The sequence below is a fragment of the Penicillium pulvis genome, assembly GCF_028828015.1.
Source record: "Penicillium pulvis strain IBT 33274 chromosome Unknown contig_23_segment0_segment0, whole genome shotgun sequence".
Taxonomy (NCBI): domain Eukaryota; kingdom Fungi; phylum Ascomycota; class Eurotiomycetes; order Eurotiales; family Aspergillaceae; genus Penicillium; species Penicillium pulvis.
This window is the reverse complement of record NW_026643075.1, coordinates 3,673,173-3,690,865: the sequence shown is the minus strand read 5'-3', so window position 1 is coordinate 3,690,865 and position 17,693 is coordinate 3,673,173. Positions and strand designations below refer to the sequence as shown.

General features: G+C 48.5%; 6 protein-coding genes across 6 annotated transcripts; 1 reads left to right on the top strand and 5 right to left on the bottom strand.

Moving 5' to 3' along the window:
* Nucleotides 1–1,089: 1,089 nt before the first annotated feature.
* N7503_005666 (uncharacterized protein) lies at nt 1,090–3,273 on the bottom strand (the record flags this gene model as incomplete). The annotated part of the gene is made up of 1 exon (XM_057065213.1): nt 1,090–3,273. The coding sequence occupies one exon, from the start codon at nt 3,271–3,273 to the stop codon at nt 1,090–1,092; it is 2,184 nt and encodes a 727-aa protein (XP_056922956.1).
* A 3,305-nt stretch (nt 3,274–6,578) lies between these two features.
* N7503_005665 (uncharacterized protein) lies at nt 6,579–6,890 on the bottom strand (the record flags this gene model as incomplete). The annotated part of the gene is made up of 2 exons (XM_057065212.1): nt 6,579–6,728; nt 6,783–6,890. The coding sequence occupies 2 exons, from the start codon at nt 6,888–6,890 to the stop codon at nt 6,579–6,581; spliced, it is 258 nt and encodes an 85-aa protein (XP_056922955.1).
* Nucleotides 6,891–7,230: 340 nt separating this feature from the next.
* N7503_005664 (3' exoribonuclease family protein) lies at nt 7,231–8,239 on the bottom strand (the record flags this gene model as incomplete). The annotated part of the gene is made up of 2 exons (XM_057065211.1): nt 7,231–8,045; nt 8,107–8,239. 2 exons carry the CDS (start codon nt 8,237–8,239, stop codon nt 7,231–7,233), a joined length of 948 nt encoding a protein of 315 aa, XP_056922954.1.
* Nucleotides 8,240–9,878: 1,639 nt separating this feature from the next.
* On the bottom strand, nt 9,879–13,127 carry N7503_005663 (phosphatidylethanolamine N-methyltransferase; the record flags this gene model as incomplete). Its single annotated transcript, XM_057065210.1, has 4 exons — nt 9,879–9,965; nt 10,019–10,109; nt 10,166–12,800; nt 12,953–13,127. 4 exons carry the CDS (start codon nt 13,125–13,127, stop codon nt 9,879–9,881), a joined length of 2,988 nt encoding a protein of 995 aa, XP_056922953.1.
* A 1,425-nt stretch (nt 13,128–14,552) lies between these two features.
* nbp35 (Fe-S cluster-binding ATPase) lies at nt 14,553–15,647 on the top strand (the record flags this gene model as incomplete). The annotated part of the gene is made up of 2 exons (XM_057065209.1): nt 14,553–14,637; nt 14,701–15,647. The coding sequence occupies 2 exons, from the start codon at nt 14,553–14,555 to the stop codon at nt 15,645–15,647; spliced, it is 1,032 nt and encodes a 343-aa protein (XP_056922952.1).
* Nucleotides 15,648–15,830: 183 nt separating this feature from the next.
* On the bottom strand, nt 15,831–17,397 carry N7503_005661 (DUF1593 domain-containing protein; the record flags this gene model as incomplete). The annotated part of the gene is made up of 2 exons (XM_057065208.1): nt 15,831–16,958; nt 17,029–17,397. The coding sequence occupies 2 exons, from the start codon at nt 17,395–17,397 to the stop codon at nt 15,831–15,833; spliced, it is 1,497 nt and encodes a 498-aa protein (XP_056922951.1).
* Nucleotides 17,398–17,693: the final 296 nt, after the last annotated feature.

The window sequence follows — 17,693 nt, the reverse complement described above, 5'->3', positions numbered from 1 at the left end:
AGCACAAAAATCTTGTTATTGTCATGTTCAACGTTTCCAAAGTTGTCTATAAGTTACCACACGATTCATGGCATTATGGAGTTGCGAACGGGGTTGGACTGGTGGCATATGGCCAGTCGGAATGAGTCTATGAGAAGGAATGAGTGATGTCTTTCATATTTTGCCAATCAATAAAAAAGTTTAAAACCAAAACAGGGGTCCGGAGAGAAGGCCATTCGTCGTATTGAAGTACTTACGTGAGCAACAGCATAGATATCCCGAGTATTGTACAACTTCAATTTCAATAGTCGAAGAATACAGATGGAAAGGAAAGGCATGCGTGAAAAGCATTTAGTGGTAAGTGGACAGGCACATACGAAAGGGAAAGGGAAAGAAAGACCAACAATAGAAAATTTCGAATAGTGTCAATAGATAGAAACCTAAAAAGGACCCACGTTCGGGCGAACCTTCCCGTCCAAATGCTATGAATATCATTAATCATAGGAATTACCCCTACGTATTGAAACAAAATACAAGGTAGGCTACAGAATAATGAATGTAACAATACTGTACCATATGAACTTGTAGTTTATTATTGGAGAATCCCATAGCAGGGAGCCCTAAAGGGTCAGTAAGATGGGTAAGGATATATTATACATGACGAAGTGTGAAACAGGAGACAGGAACGCCATCCAGACGATGCACCTTCAAGGTAATAAGACAAAAGACAAGTAGTGGGCCGTTCTTGTTGGCAGTAGATGTGGTGAAATAAGAAAGAGTGCAAGGACGGACTAGGGTTAATGGTTAGATCAAGGTTAGGATAGTGGAAGTCACGAGAAAAGGAGACGAGGGTAGGACCCAGGTAGAAGGGTATGGACAGAGGTAGGTATGCAGTCATATGCAGAAAGAGAAAGGAACGAAGCTTGTGATTTCCAGATCAGACGCTTCAAATCAAGGATTTCAAAATCGCTATAGAAAAGAAACAGAAGCTGAAAGGGTCAGATAGCTTTTGGTAGGTATCATGCAAAATCATTATCGTGCGAGAAAGAAAGGTCTTCCTTATTTATAGGGCGGAAGTGACAGGCCAGCAATTAATAAATGCTAGCTGCACTAGTAAGTCTCGACAGAGCGAGCTCCACGAAGTTGCATCCTCGCGCGGGAAAGCGGGGATAGGCTGTTTTCGCAGAAAGACTGGGATGGTTGGGCGCGGCGGAGACGTTGCGGCCAGCTTATGAGGTTCTGGGCATTGGTAGCGGTGGCACCGTCAATCACATAGCGGACGTTGTTCTCATCCACACCTTCGATCTGCACCCGGGGAGGTGGGGCGTCGATGCTGGGAAGATGGATGATATCGTCATCGTCGTCCTCCATCGACATGCTGCTTCTGCTGTCCTTAGATGGCGTGGAGTGTGCCTGCATACAGTAGACGGTTCCGAAGGGGTTGGACACCGTGGAAACCGGGGTAGCAGAGCGGGTGCCCGTGATGTTGGGACAGGAGGCAGCTTGGATCTTGGATCCGGTTTGATCATTGCCGGCCCGGATCAGAACGTCCATGTATGTAAGCTGCTCTCCAGATGAAGTCTGAGGCACGGCGTTCTCCTTGGACTTTTGGAAATCAGCCAGGAGGCCTGGTGACGGGGCTGGGGCATCGGTGTGCCTGCGTCGAGTAGGAGAGCCGGAGACCCTACGGAGAAGGCGGTCATATCCCTTTGAAGGTACGCTTGTAGAGATGCTGCGACTGGATTCGGTATATCTCTTGTGTTTCTTGAAGGAGCCCTTTCTCATGATTCTTGAGAATTGGCCTGCTGATGCACTGCGGTTCAATCCTGGGTGCGCAGAAACAAATGAGGCCTCATCTGACGGGGTGAATAGGGGACCAACGGGAGCAGGAACAGGCACACGCTTAAATGCATCGTGAGAATTTATTTCACGGACAATTGCATCTTGTAGAGATTCATAGGTCGGGTGAGAACTCAGAGCATGAGTAGACATGTAGGCTTGTTTAAACAGATCCATCATCTCAGAGACCTTGAAACGAGGCGAGGGTGCAATAGCAGAAGTCGGTGTTTGCACAGGCAGTGGACTATTCATGACCTCTGCAATGCTAGGTGCTCGCTTAGTAGTATTGCTGGAGGGCGTGGGAGGCTGAATAGCTCGATGCCCAATTTTCGGCCGGCCCTTCGAGGCCAACTGGGTGTTAATTGATAGGTCTCGCACATTTCTCCTTGATGCTGACCCCGAAGAAGGTGGTGGGGAGATACTCCTCAGACCCAAAGACGAGCTCCGAGCGGTTGGGGAAGGAGGCTGAAGAACAGGCGGGGGTGTCTCTGATTTGCTGCGTTTGTTGTTTCCGACATCATCACCCTCACCTACTGGAGGGGGCAAGGTTGGGCTGTCTGGCAACGGGGTATTGCTCCATCGCCTTCCTTGTTTGAAAGCAGGCGGGACACCTAAGCGTTGAATTACTGGAGGCACGGCTCCTTCGTCTTCAGAATCATCTCCCTCAGCAGACAAGCTTGGTGCTGATCTTTGCAAACGTAGGTGATTGCTAGAGTTTGAAGCCCTCGAAGAGGCATCGTCCGGTGATGACCGATTGCGCAAGTCTCCATCTGAAGTCCAGTTCGGCTTCCTCGGATTGCGTTTCTGTGCATCCGGGCTCAATCTACGCACTCTGCCAGGCGCAGGAGGAGAAGACCGGGAACTCAATGCTGACAATGAACGAGTTGGGCCTCCATATTTTGCAATATTTCTGTCTGCAACGTCCTCCTGGTATAATGCGGATAATATTCGAGAGTTTGCCAGTCCGCTCCGGTGCTGGATCCGAAGGAACCTGGTCATGTTCCGTTCTGCAACATCTTCGTTGTATAGACTGGCAGGTGGCGAGATAGGAGGAGGGCTCGATTCCTGGCGATATTGCTCAGAGGAGGCAAGAGCATCCATCAAATCGATATGCCGACGATTGGGTGCTCTTGGAGCTAAACGGCGATCCGGTACATTCGGTACATCCGGTGCCAAAGAAGATTGGGAAGATAGCGGTCTCGGACCGAGATTCTGATGTAGATCTTCGAATTGTTTTTCAATCTGCTCAAAATGATGAGAGACATCTAAAGACCGTCCTACTTTAAGAACGGGGGAGGGAAGTGCCGGTGATGGAGGAGCCGGGTATAGGTGACCAGAATCGAGATGAGGTTCTCTAGAAAGCTCGCCAAAGTACAATTCATCTGGCGCATATCCAGGACTGGTTGATGGCCGCGAGGAATTCCGGTCTGAGTGAAAGAGCTTTAGAGCAACCATTGTGAAATTGACCAGCTTGTGGCCTCATGCGTGAACCTTTCTTTTTTTTTTCTTCACTCGGAAGGGCCTGGGGCGCACAACACGGCCCAAGAAAAAGTGACGTCGGAGAAAATAGTATCCCGAGACTAACAATTGGTGGAGCAACTAGACCAAGGGCCGTCACAAACAAGCCAGCAAGCCAGAGTCATGACAGCATTAAACTGTCATTGAAAGACCGACATACGGTTCCAAATTCCTCACAGGCAAGCATGATGGGAAAAGGGAGAAAAGAAAGCAGAAAACTCGAAGTACCTCTGTACTCCGTAGTGCAGCGGAGACTTGCCTTGTCAAGCAGCAGGCGTGCAGATCCAATACTCTTTGAGAGACTGGATCAGGGGGAGATTGTGACCCGGTCTTCTCCATGATCCGTCGCTCCTAGATGGGGCCAGATGCAGCGTGACGGTTCTAACGCTAACAAATTAAGAGTGCTCCATTTGCCGCGCCTCGGTTTTGACACACGAACGGTTTTCTTCTAATTCGTCTTGGGTAAACTCAAAAGTTTCCCGTGTCCGATCTCAAAGTTTACCTTGTCCCTGCAGGTTGTCAATAGTTTCCTAGTTCCGTACTAACAGGACCTAAGCGTCGACAGCTGGGTCAACTGGGTCAGCATATGCAGCTAGCAGAACCTTTCTTCCGAGAAAACGTCCATAATCCATCTGTAGGCTGCTAGCTCACAGCTGCCGCCCCAGTATAGGGGGATCCACACTTTGACAGGATGCTCGAAAAAAAAAACCTTGAAGCGAGGATGTTTGCCACGATGTATTCTCCTTCGGAAACAGGCCGCATCAGCTCCAGTGCGCAGCCTCGATCTATTCCAATCAACGTTCCAGGAATGGGGGATCAAATGCCGAACTAAAAGCCAAGTGGGAAAGCCCGAGGAAGTGGACAAAGGGAAAGCATAAAATGGAGTCTCCAATTTCCCGTCGGTTGATGATTGGTGTGACGAGGTGATCGTCAAGCAGCAGAAGTGGATCCGCCTCGTTCTTAGCGGCACGAGCCCGCGAACCCAGTCAACTTCTGGTTTGCTGAACTGTTCCGATTGCTTGGAGCTGGGCACGATGGAGATCAGGATTCAAATTCGTGGATACTATAACAAAGAAAAACGTAACAGGTCCAAAATTTGGATCTAGATCGAGGAATGATTTGGAATGAAAAACAAAGACATCGCGAACCGGTTCTTCATCGATACTCAGGGGCAAGAAAATCGAAACACTAGCAGGAATTTTAAAAATACGATCCGCTCTGGATCCTTGGATCCGAGTTCCCCGGTTCCAAGTTCTTTTTTAGAATCTCCTTGTTTTTCTATGGGGTTTTTACATGGTTTTTTTTTTCTATATTTATAGTCAACTTCTGATAGTATAGTAGATCATACAGTTCTTCCTAGCTCCACCAAATCTCGTACTATTACGATCGATCGATTCCGATTCCGATTTCGATTCCGATATCGCTGGTCCGTGAGGTTATTCATTTGACTTGAAGAAGTGAGACATATGAATTTTGTGGCGGCGAACAACCTATGATAGGAAATAAACATGATGCTCCGCTCACCGCTGCCAACTTGATTGCACGTTGTAGATCTTCAAACTTAATTTCGTGCACAATCTTACAAACGACCATTTATCTATGCAGCGTCTATGGTAGTTAATTTAGGAGGGTATTTGTATCACGTAATCCAAACAGCACAAGACCATTGCAACGTCATACAACCAAGAAAAGGCTTGAATATCTCCTATATCACGGTCGGTATTTCATGCTCGAGGTACTCTGTACTTGTATCTACTGATTATGCATGAGAATCCCCACTGGACCCATGGTTAATGTGTGGTCTGCCCCTCTTGCCCATGTTTCATGTTACCAAAAATGGTCTATGCTTCCGAGCTTCGCTCCAACCCTCACTACGCACGTGATCATCAAGAACCCTCAACGGCCTGGGCGACACCCGACAGACGTCTATCTGTTCTAACTACTATTTAGTGTTGTAAGCCCAATATTTCTATATTTGGAGCTTGAATACCCAAACCGAAAATAAGCACTTGGATAAGCCAGATATCCTCATAACATGATGTGGAAGCCAGCAGGAGCGAGAATAATGCTAGAACACATTGTATCCAGACTTCGTTTGAATTGTCTATAGAGGGGTTTGCTCTCTTTGTCAATTTGACATTCTCCATTCTCAAATAACATGCTTCTCTTCAGCAAAGCTAAGGGATCTCCCGTTTTCTTTGCTTCGATCTGCCTTTCTCACATTCGGCAAATCTGTCTGTAACCGTTTTTTCACGACTACCTGGCGCTCCGAAGACGACGACGATGACAGCCTGAACAAATGAAGCTCCTGTGGGAGTATTGCAATAGACACGCTGACTGTTAGTGGTTTCGCCGTTATTCAAATGGACTATCTATTACCCAAGAATCTGAAATGAAGAAGACACGGAAGCGTAGCTATGTTTCTCAGGGAGCAAAAGAGGAAGAGGGTTAGACACAGAACAAAGCCCGGGAGGATACAAAGCAAGTCAGACTTGCTGCAGATTTCACTCGCAGAAAGCGTCTTTGATGTGCCGCAAGGCAAGACTGGCAAGTTCTGAGCTTGTGTATCAACTGCGCAGAGCATGCCTGGCGGCTTCCCCTTCGCAGCTTTGAGCAGGGTGGTTTGCCTCATGTGAGGATGGATATTGTGACTCTGGTGGAGGTCTGGAGTGTTGCAGCCTGGTTGCTTTTCATTAATGCCATTTATTTCGCTGCGAATGGCCTCGTGATTGGTATTAGGTGGTGGGCAGTTGGCAAGTCACCAGACCTCTCAGGGTCCAGTATGTCACGTGCGTGTATAGACCGAGGTGGCCTCGTAGTTGTCAGATCCTCAGACTTCTCAAAATCCAGTCTGTCACATGCGTATATAGACCGAGGAGGCCCTGTAATTGTCAGCTCCTCAGAATTGCCAGGGTCCAATTTGTCACGTGCGCGTATAGATCGAGGAGGCATCGTAACTGCCAGCTCGTCAGACCTCCAGGGTTCGGCTCGTCACGTGCGTGTATAGATCGACAAAATGTTATTCTGCTAAGCCGCTCGAGACCTCGAGATATGTTCTAGGTACCTGGGCATTTACTCGGTAACGTTACTCATTTCGTGACTGAGGAAGGTTCAATTCATTGAGTCACCTAGACAAAAGTCTTCAAAAACTGTGCACCCTTTAGACACATGAATAATGGGCAGAATGAGCAGAGATAGCAAATAAGATCCAGCCACGACATATTCAAGTCAAGGCGACTTGCTTACTCTTCATCCTCGGCGGGCGCCTGCTCAGATGCCTGAGCCTCAGGCTTCTTGGTTCTTTCTATGATGGAATTCCTGGTACGCTCCCAGCGCTTACGGGCAGCGCCAACTTTGATGCCGAGCTTCTCAGCAATCTCATCCCAATCATGCTAGTGAAGTAGCATCAGCATTTTACTGCCACATGTAAGTATCTGAAGCTTTACCTTGAGGTCCTCCTGGAGGTCAAGCATCGTGTAGAGCAACATGACCTCATTGGTCAGAGGAAAGCCCTTGCTGGGACGAGCCTTTTTGGCGGAGGAGTTGGTGGGCATTTCAGCTGATATGAATTTTGTTAGATCAACAAGGCAACGGGCTTGAAGACTCAGGGATTGTTACATACAAGCCAGGTAGGTAGTTATCTGATCAAGAGATAGAGGGGACGCGATTTACGGCGTAATGGGGGTTCAAAGATGGATGGGAAGACAGAAAGAAAGGCGCCTTGAGGCTTTTAAGACGAAAGTAAGCAATGGAGTGTCTGTTAGTGACCTTGTTTTCAAGCCAATATTATCACGTGGCATGAGCCACTCCATTACACTTTCAGTATACAGATATTCATGACATTGCAATTCAGATCCAGATATCATTGCTTCATTAATTGTAGCCAAACTTTTATTAAGACTGGATGGTCTGCAAAACAGATTCCCGAAGAGCATCACCAAGGACAGAGTATGCCCCCCTCGCGGCATCCACAGCGCCATCTATTAAGGCTTCATGGGCACTTCTCGCATCGCCATCTCCCAAAGCCGCCTTGGAACTGTCTCCCTTAAGCCAAAGCTCGGTAATTTCATCACGAGCAGGCATATAAGCCACAACACAAGCAGACATGATGGAGCGATGCTCGGCCGGATCAGTATCCAGCATAAGCCGGGGGGATGTAGTCGAAGAATCACCAGAGTCATCTGAAACCAGTGCAGCGACACCACCAGCGACGAGGTCCAAGCAGTCAATATGGGCATCGGCAATGGCAGCCGATGCAGCAGTAATACAGCCAGCCAGAACATTCATCATACCCCACGAAGCATCGTGCGAGTCCGGAGCATCTGCCCACCACCTATCATCCTCAGCCTCCAAGATAGTAATGGTCAAATCAATGCCAGATTTGGGCCAGCGCTCGGCAATGATGGCTCCTCGCAAGGCAGTTTCCAGGTGGACGCCGAGATCCCGCTCGCTTGCATCGCGAATATGTCCCTTTCTTTTGCGGGCCGCAAAAGGTGCGTACTTGACATGTGTGGTAAGAACAAGATTCGGGGAGAAAGCCGCAGATCTAGGCAATGGTTTCGGGCCATGGACTGTGCAGGCAAGTTTCAAAGCTGAGGAAGGCGGGATCAATGATTTGGGGGTTTCGCGTGCGGCGGCAAGAGAAGCAGAGGGTTGAAATTCGAGATATGACGAGCCAGAGGCGGAAGGGATTAGACCCGTCTTCAGGACTATTATTTGCAGTGTGTGTTAGCAATTATCATTCGCGATAGGAAGCTCAATAATCCATACAGATTTTCCGGAGCTCGGTTGGTTGGCGCTCGCGGCGGGCTCGATCAGCCGCGCTGCTTGATTCAAGGTGCGATGCAAAGACCGCTGGCCGGGTACCTCCTGGCGGGCCATTGATTCTTCGTCGGTCATTCATTTCGAGTTTGATGAGTGGAAGCTTCAATATTGCGGCGTTGCGAGCCTAGAAACGGAAATCTTGGTGTTTGCAGTGTTTGTGCGGGGCCCCACTCCAGGTTTCTGCTTTTCTTCGATTTCGAAACTTTTTTCTTTTCTCTTTCCTTCACACACCTCAACTTTGGTTTTCTCAACAGAAACCTTTAAATGTGACTGGTTTTCTCTTGAGTTGATGCAGAGTTGAGGAGGATGCGTTCAATCTTCTAACTAATATGGTGAGTGATGATTTCCCCCAAATCCTGCTACCCTCCAACCCCCTGTCTTTATGAGGAAAACCTACCAAAATATCTGTTCGACGACAAAAAATGGGTCATGAACAACATGCACTACCATCTGATTGACATTCATACATTTTGATATTTCATCAATTGCATCTCTTGTTGGCTTGAAGCTTACAACGATTTAGACAGGATTTCTCGGTTACTCACTGATCTAGCTTGTGTCCCTCGGCTAGCCGCCTTTCATCTAACAGGTAAGCTTAGCTTGGTTTTTTTTTTCTTTCCCCACTTTTCATGATGAGAAACAATTTTTCAGTTCTGCTTCTGCAAAAACTTTGAAGATAATAAAAATACTTACCAAAACTCCTGATCGTGTCATACACATACTTTGTCTTTGAATCTTGTTATCTTTGATGAACCAAGCACTGACAATTCTCAAGTATTATCTACCTCTAGTCCATCTTCATATTGTCTATCCTGTAGACTCAACCCAAAAGGTACGAACAGACAGGGATTTCTCTATACATCTATGTCCCACCTCTGTATTATGATGACACCTAGTCAATCCATTCAACGATCTCTTTGAGAACCGCCCCTCGGGTACGTAACCGTGCTTCCCTGCGGCACACTACAGTTCACGATCCATGTCTTTGCGACTCCCTTATACTGGACCTTTTATGACTGTACTTCGGTACGGGTGTAATCGGGAGGAAGGTTGTGGAGCACCGGGGAGACATGGGTGAAGTCGTCTTCTGGTGCCAATGGTCGGTGTTGGCTTGCTATGCTTGACTTGTGCTGGACTTGAGGGCTGGGCTGTCCGTCCGTCTTGGATGGCAGTTTCGGTTTGACGGGCCAGCAGGGGATGGGATGAGTTAAGACGGCTGTCTGATTTATTTTGCAAATTTACAAATATTCTATTGTGCTTCTTGTGCGATTAGTGCTGACTATTTATTTGTGCAGATTCTATTTAGTACATTACAGTAATTTTATCTAAACAATCAATGACCATGAATTATCAAAAATGAATTTTGAAGTAGACCACATAGACCATAGATCCACATAGAGAATATGTACGTTGAAGGTAGCAAGGTAGAACAAAAGACATGGTGACAAGTAAAGGCAGATGGCCCGGGTCCTCATACATAGTCACCTCCCAGGGTCCCCAGCAGGACAAATAAAAACCCTCCCACCCCTTCTAAAACAGCCATGGGAATCTCATTGCAAAGATCGAAAAGCAAAAAAAAAAAAAAAAACCAAATCCTTCTAGTATTCTTGTTTTCAAGTATAAGAAGGTAATATGAACATTCAAATAACCACGGGAGTCCTTTCTCGAATCATCGCCGTCTATTGTGACCTGTTGTCCATCGATGGACAAATCCGTGACTAAGGAGAAGAAGAACCTGAAGGAACTTGCTCCTTGACATCGACTGGTGTCGACCTGCCATTGGATCGGGACATGCTGTAGGGAGCCTGGATAATGATGGGTTAGAAGTTGCCAGTTCCAAAGAAAGCGGAGCACTTACAAGAACCTTCTTGGCGTTACATATCCGCCAGGCGAGATTCAAGACATTACCATCAGCCTTGACGACCTCAGGTGCTAACTCAACACCGAACCTAGGAGAATGCTGGTTAGAAAGGATCTATTAGAAGACAGGATAAGTAATACATACATCTGCTGAACAGCAAAGACAACTCGTTTGGCAAATTTGCCATCTCGCTCCACTAGGCCCCCGAACTGCTCCTCAACAGTCTCCGGTGCAACCTCGGGGTCACGATCGAAGCAGTTGCGAACGACGGGAAGAAGAGCTTCCTCAACAGCGCTTTGAACACTTCCATTCGCTTCGAAGGTGTCGACCTCATCAAAGTGGGGGATACGGATCTCAAATGGTCGGGAGATGGACATCACATTGTGTACGCCATTATGGTGGTAACGCAGCTCGAAGGCACCCTGTGTCCAGAATAGCTTGTCGCCCGAGAATATAATCTCTCCAGAAGCAAGCTCGTGGCCTTCACGACCCTGGTCAGAAGACTTGATGACCACATCACTAGTGAGAATGCCCTTTTCACAAGTCAGGTTGTCATAAGAGCCCTGGTTGGTCGCGATCCAACGGCCCTGTGATGAAACACGAGTAACCTCACGGGAAGTATTGTCCGTAACGCGGTAGAGACCAATCCAGTCCTTCTTGCTGTGGTTGAGGGGCGCAGTCCACTTAACTTTGATCGGCGCACCGTATTCGAAAGTCAAGTTCTGGAGATCACCCCGGCGGTCTAAAGGCATGCGCGCATTGGCTCCCTCGCGGCCCTTGTCTTGTTCAGTTGCCTCTGGAGACTTGGCATCCGTTCCCTCAACCGTCAGTGAGTAGTCCCGAATATCGTATCCAGCCAGATCCGCATCAATGCGAGAAATGGTAATGCGAGCGGGGTACTTTTGGAAGAGAGCGCTGGTATCTTTGACGAATGTATTGACTCCAGCGGCAAGCTTCGGGCGGGCGTTGTCGAGAAGCTCCTCGATGAATTCAAAAGAGTCGTCAAACATCTTGTCCACACTACCATGCAACTGCTTGAGTGACGGAGGCAGAGATTTCTTCAAGTTCTTGACTACGCCACCATCTTGGCGCAAACTTTGGCCGTAGAGCTTCTGCATATGAGGCCGCTCGACGAATTGGATGAAACCCAAGCTCAGGATATGGCTCACCAGAGCGAGGAAGGTAATACTTCCGCTGCTTGTGATGAGAACTGCACCCCAAACGCCAGCCAGACCCAGCACACGCTCAGGATTGTTGAGGAAGCGGTAGATGCCGTTGTAAGTCAGCTTAGGCGATTCGTCAAAGAAAAAGTCGCCGAAGAACCAGCCGAATTCCCCGAGAGAGTCATAAATGCTGATCGAGGTCCAGAGTTGAAGGCTGATCAAGCCAGCCCCGAGGATGTGACGGAAGAGTACTAGACCGTAGTTCCAGTCACTTGGGAGAGTGTACATCTTCCACACGGCAGCGATAAAGCTGGCGTAGCACATAATCATACTGAGGTGATAGGTGCCCTTCCACTGGTTCCACGCCTCCTGTGGCGTCTCACCAAATTTCAGGAAGTGCCTCGTCCATGCTTTATCCCTAGATTGTTTGTTGAGAAGATAACCGATGCCTATAGAATACCATAAACGCCACACAAGAGCATTGACCACGAAGAAAAATTGATACAATGGCGTCGAGGGGCTCAGAGCCGTCACTGCGAATACAAGCATTTGGACGAGAATTATCGAGGAATCCGTGGTTCTAAAGAGATCCAAATTGCCCAGCAGGTTGTGCACCGAGGGTGGTGGTTTGGCCGAGTACGATGAAGGCGCGTTGGGGATTATTTCCTCAGACGAAGTTGGCGCGTTCGGAGTTGTCGCGAGCGGGGTTGTCGCAGTCGGAATTGTCGCTGATGGAGAGTCTGGAATTAAAGGCAGGCTGGTCGTGGAATCCGCAACGACCGAACGCTTGCGAGGTGGCGGTGGGTTATAAGTCTTGTCAATATGTGGGTTTTCCACAAACACCAGGAAGGCGAATTGAGCTGCATGGGCAATAATGGAGATGAACAACACCTTGTAGCTCGCGGCCATCAGGGAGATACCGTAATAGCCGGCATATCCGACCGAGTACATAGGGTGCGGAGCCATCTCAAAGACCCCGTCGAAGGTTAACTCTTGGTCAATGAGGTAGAAGAAATCTCCCCAGTACCAGGCGTAATCCTTGACTACTCGGTGGGCATCTAGTTTGACCCAGAGGTTGAAAAGCACCAGCACAATGCCGGCTACCCACCGAAGAACAGTCATGACCACACTCTCATCGATGGGACGGTGACCACATGCTATCGCAAATAGGCAGTAGGAAGTGAAGTCACACATGAGGATCACATCCACCAGACGGCGGAAGACAAGCCAGGTGTTGTATTCAATAGGTGCTTTTTCGAAGGAATAGTCGTGGGGAATCTTGGTCTCCATCTCCCGCTTGATCCAATTGTACAGCATGGGGTGCGGATTGTCACCAGTAGCCGGATTGACAAAAATCTTCGTCTTCTCCGCCCATCGAATCATGGTTCTGTGGTGCGATTGGTTGTGCAGAAGCCATCCAATCCCCGCATTATAGCCCGCGCGCCAAAATAGGTACACGACGGCGAAGACGGGGATTTTGGCACCTGCTGGAAGAACCCAGAGCAACCAAATATGGGCTGCAAGCAGAGCGAGAACCACCACATCAGACAAGTTCTTTGGCTCGGATGGAGAGAGGAGCTGTGAGACCATGTCATGGGTTTGGGGCACGGTGAACACTGTCAAAATGCGATCGACCGAATTAGCGGGGAAGCTCCACATGGGGGGCACAAGGGCATCATCGCGCAAGGGAGTTTTTGAGACAATCCCAAAAACAATAGCACCGAGCTTGTCGCATCAAAGAGGTGTAATATTCAGAAGGAGGCCATACCAGTTCCATTGGGGGTGCGACCAAAGGTCTTCTTGTCCTTGCCATTCGCATCCTTGTTCTCCAGTTCAGCATGAGAAGCTAAAGCATCGCGACCTCCAGTTGAATCAAGGCGCGACACGTTTCTTTCCCTCAGCCCATCTGGCTGCAGGGCACCTGTTGAATGGCCCTGATCCATGATGAAGTTGGTTAAAGGAAATTGTTGGGAAACGAGATTCTGGAAGGTGACCGCAGCATGTGACAGTGGACCCTCCCAACGTGATCTGTTTGCAGTATTTGTATGTTAGCAACAAGCGTGTTTGTTTCTAGATTTTGATCAGATTTTCCCTCTAGATCTGTGTAATCCCTGATATTTAAAGGTTTGAATTATTGAAAAGAAATTCCAGGGTGTGTGGGACGTATTTATGTGAGAGACTAAGCCATAGTGGAACCCATGAGCCTCGACTGCCAGCCCGTCTCCCATAGGTGAATTAGTTCACGAGAGTTGGTGCGGGCCCTCGAACGAAGCAGAAGAGGAAAGAACCGGAAGCGATCCCCTTTTCCCACTCATCCTACTATGGCTAAGTCCTCCAGCCTATCATTTTTTTAAGGACAAGTAGGACACTTCACTTCAAGTCCCCGGGCTCTTCCAAAAACTCATCCCGACGGGCCACGGGGTACACGTTGGACAAAGCGGGGGATAAAGGAAGCGGCAAGTGCGGATACCAGCGACTGTGCATTACTCTACTGCAACTTGCATGCAGATTCGAACCTACGTAGTATGCAGAACTGTTATGGCATGGTTATAAGCGTAGACTGAATAAACGATGGGGTTCTGAGTGGAGACTCCGGTGAGTGGAGGTTGACATCATCAGAAGGTTGACTGCCAGCAAGAAAACGCGTGCTTAACATTTGGCAAGGTGCTTCCCAGATTGATAATGAATATCACTAAACTAATTTCGAGACGGAAATCTCCTTCACATCCACCAGTGATATGGTGCCGGGTATGTGACCACTGCAGCTCTGACCCCTCGTGTACACAACTGCATCGGACTTTTCCACACGGGATTATATAGAGTCCCAAATCAAGATTTGGCCTGCCTCCTAAGGTTCTGACAGGACAAGGGATGATTGGTACCTGCACCTGAGATTGGATAGCCTCCACACCACAGCAGGGATGTTTGTTAGCGTCAGGTCAAAGCAAGTTAACAAGGAAAGAATCGGCGCTGCAGGTCGCTTTCTATACCAATGAACTGAGCATGCCCAGGTGTATGTTACATAGACTCAGACAAAATGATGCTCAAGCAGGGTCCACCAAGACGAGGCAAAGAATGTGTAGGCTCGCCCCTCCTTAAATTGGATTTTCTATTTTTGTTTTTTCCAATACTGTGCTTTTAACCATGATGAATAGCATCAAAAGAAATCTTTCAGTCTTCTCTAAAATTGTATAAACCAACCAGTTGACCTCTTAATCATGCTCTTATCCGACTCCGCCACCGCAAACACCAATCGCGGGGGATCGGTTAGTCATCACGCTTATCAAGCATCTCCGCCACTTTATGGAATTTCTCTCTTGAATTCCTGACATTTCACGCTTTCAAAACTACTTGAATTCTATACCGTTATGGCACCCTATGTGGAGGAGCCGAATGATGAGGCGTCTTTTGCGCCAGCCAAGCCGGCTCCCAACCTGGTAGCCCCAGAGCCAGGTACGTTACCCTCTGCGGGGAACCCGCCTTAGATACAAAATATTCAGCTAACGATTATTGCAGAACACTGCCCTGGCCCCGAGTCCGAGAAAGCCGGCCAAGGCGATGCCTGTGCTGGCTGTCCCAACCAACAGATTTGTGCCTCCGCACCCAAAGGCCCCGACCCCGATATCGCGATCATCACCGAGCGACTCTCTCAGATCCGACACAAGATCCTTGTTCTCTCTGGTAAAGGCGGAGTAGGAAAATCTACCTTTTCGACCCTCTTGTCCCATGCCTTCGCCGCCAATCCTGACTCAACCGTGGGAATCATGGATACCGACATTTGTGGGCCGTCGATTCCCAAGATGATGGGTGTGGAAGCAGAGACAATCCACGTCAGTAATGCTGGCTGGAGCCCGGTCTGGGTAACAGATAACCTGGGCGCTATGAGCGTGCAGTTCATGCTGCCAAACCGCGACGATGCGGTCATCTGGCGCGGACCCAAGAAGAACGGTCTCATCAAGCAGTTCCTTAAGGATGTGGACTGGGGCGAGCTGGACTACCTCATCGTGGATACCCCTCCTGGAACCTCGGACGAGCATTTGTCGGTCAACTCTTTGCTGAAGGAATCCGGAGTTGATGGCGCAGTCGTTGTGACTACCCCACAAGAAGTTTCTTTGCTGGACGTGCGCAAAGAAATCGATTTTTGTCGCAAAGCTGGAATCCGTATCCTGGGTCTAGTCGAGAACATGTCCGGATTCGTGTGCCCCAGCTGTACACACGAGTCGCAGATATTCCGCGCCACAACGGGTGGAGGTCGTCGGTTGGCAAAGAAGATGGGGATCCCATTCTTGGGGGCTGTGCCTCTGGACCCTCGGGTTGGCATGGCGTGCGACTATGGCGAGAGCTTCGTGGAAAACTTCCCTGACAGCCCTGCGTCCAAGGCTATCAAGCGGGTTGTTCGGGCGGTTGGTGAAGCGGTTGGGGAGAACCCGGATGATGTCCTTCCAGAGGATATCGTCGGTTGAAACGACGAGGTTGGTTACTTTCATTCTAGCGTGCATCTGATCTTGATGGATGGATACCATCTGTGGCGTTTGGATATAGAACTTTGATTTGATACCATGGATTACACGACCCTACGAGCATACAAGCACTTTTCATTCAATGGACCCATTCATTCGTATAACATGGTCAACAAGAACACTCTCTCAAGCCGATGACATAGTAACATTGGTTGTCTGCAACAACACCCGCCTGTAGCTCGTCAACGGATGATAACCATTGTCTGTCACTTCAAGAATCAAATGAAGCAGCCAACACCCAGACGGGTTGAAGCCCGTCCCATCACAGCTCAATTTCTCACTAGGGATCCGCACATGCGCCTTCCGACCTCCGTGCGAAACAGTGAAATTCAATTCAGGGACCTGACTCACAACATTCCAATCATCCGATCCAGGCTCCTTATACTGGAACCACCGAAAAGTCAAATCATTCCCATCAGGATCCTCCGTTGCCCCCGCATCCAAATTGATCGTCGATCCAACCGGCGCACTTATGTTCAACGGCGCGAGACCTCGACTTCCATTAATCGAAATAACCGGCTGATGATTAGCCTTACTAACATTCCCCGGCAGAGACCACTGCATCCTCGCCGCAAAATCATTCTGAAAAGCATTTCTCCATCTCCAAATAGTCGCCTGATTAGAAACATACGTCTCATTATCGGCTCCAACAACCCGATCAGCCGCATCAGCATAATGATTGAAATTCAGCACCGTCGATGGCGTGACTTTCATGTACCTTCCACCCCAGGATCCATAATCCGGATGCTCTCGTACACCAAGACCGTTCTGAATGAGATACAAGAAGGTGGGTGTATCACCCTCCATGATATACTCATAATTCGGGTATGCCGCCTTGCCGTAAGATCCGATCTGAGTATTGTCACGAAGCCATTCGTGCGTTACTTTGGAGAAATCGGGTCCACCCTTGTCATAATATTTATCTCCTGCTATACCGGTCCACGCAGCTAGACCGTATTGGTTCCAGCCATGCGTGGAAGAGATATAGAATATGTCTGGGTACTGTTGGCGGATCCAGGCGCCTGTGTCGTCTTGGTCGGAGACGGTGTAAACGCGAAGCTTGGATCTTATGGATTCTGCATCTGCTGCAGAGAATTCAAGGTGAATTTTGTAAAGGGTTTGGGCTAGGACGTTTGTACCGCCCCAGGCGAGGACCCAAAGTGGTTCGTCGGTCTTTTCTTGGAGGCGCTTGAAGAGGAGTTTGCCTCCATCGCTGAGGGGAATATTCTTACCAACCGCTTTCATGCCATATGTCTGAGGTTGTTAGATATGGACATTTGATGATAGAGTGGTTGTTAGATAGTAATGGATGGTATTGACTTACAGCGGCGCCTTTGGTTACAAGGCTGCGCATATGCTCCCCCGATGGATAGGGTGCATCGAAAGGAGCATGTCGATTTAGATTATCCGTTACATTTCCATAAGCATCAATAACAGCCAGCATAGCTTCTGGATGGACTTCATCCTGAAGCCAAGTTGACGTCACGGCACAAATACCCTCTGTCTTGAATTGATTGGAGTATAGCAGATACCGAGTCAAAGATTCCTGATCATCAGGCTCATTGGAGATATCCGATAAAATGAACACCCGCGGTTTGTCTGGAATTGGTAAAAGTGCAGATCTATTTACTGCATTGCCGAGGACCTGGACGGCCAGTGTCCCTAGCAGCGTGAGTAGAAGTATGGATGCCATGATCTATGGATTTGAATGCAGGACTTGATCCCAAACCCAGCGGAATCGAATATTTAACATCCATTCAAGTATATTGAGATGACTACTGAACCCTGCTGGATTTCTTGGAATATGCGTCATTTCCCCACATTGAAGCTGAAGAAGCCCATCGCGATGTAAATCCGCGGAGAAATTTTGCGGGGTTTAGCCGAAGGGGGTTCGACATGCTGCATTCAGTTCCAAGCTTGTTTTCCTCACCACAAAGAGCAACTTTAAGCACTATTTGTCGATCTTCATGGTATGAGTTACCTGATTTG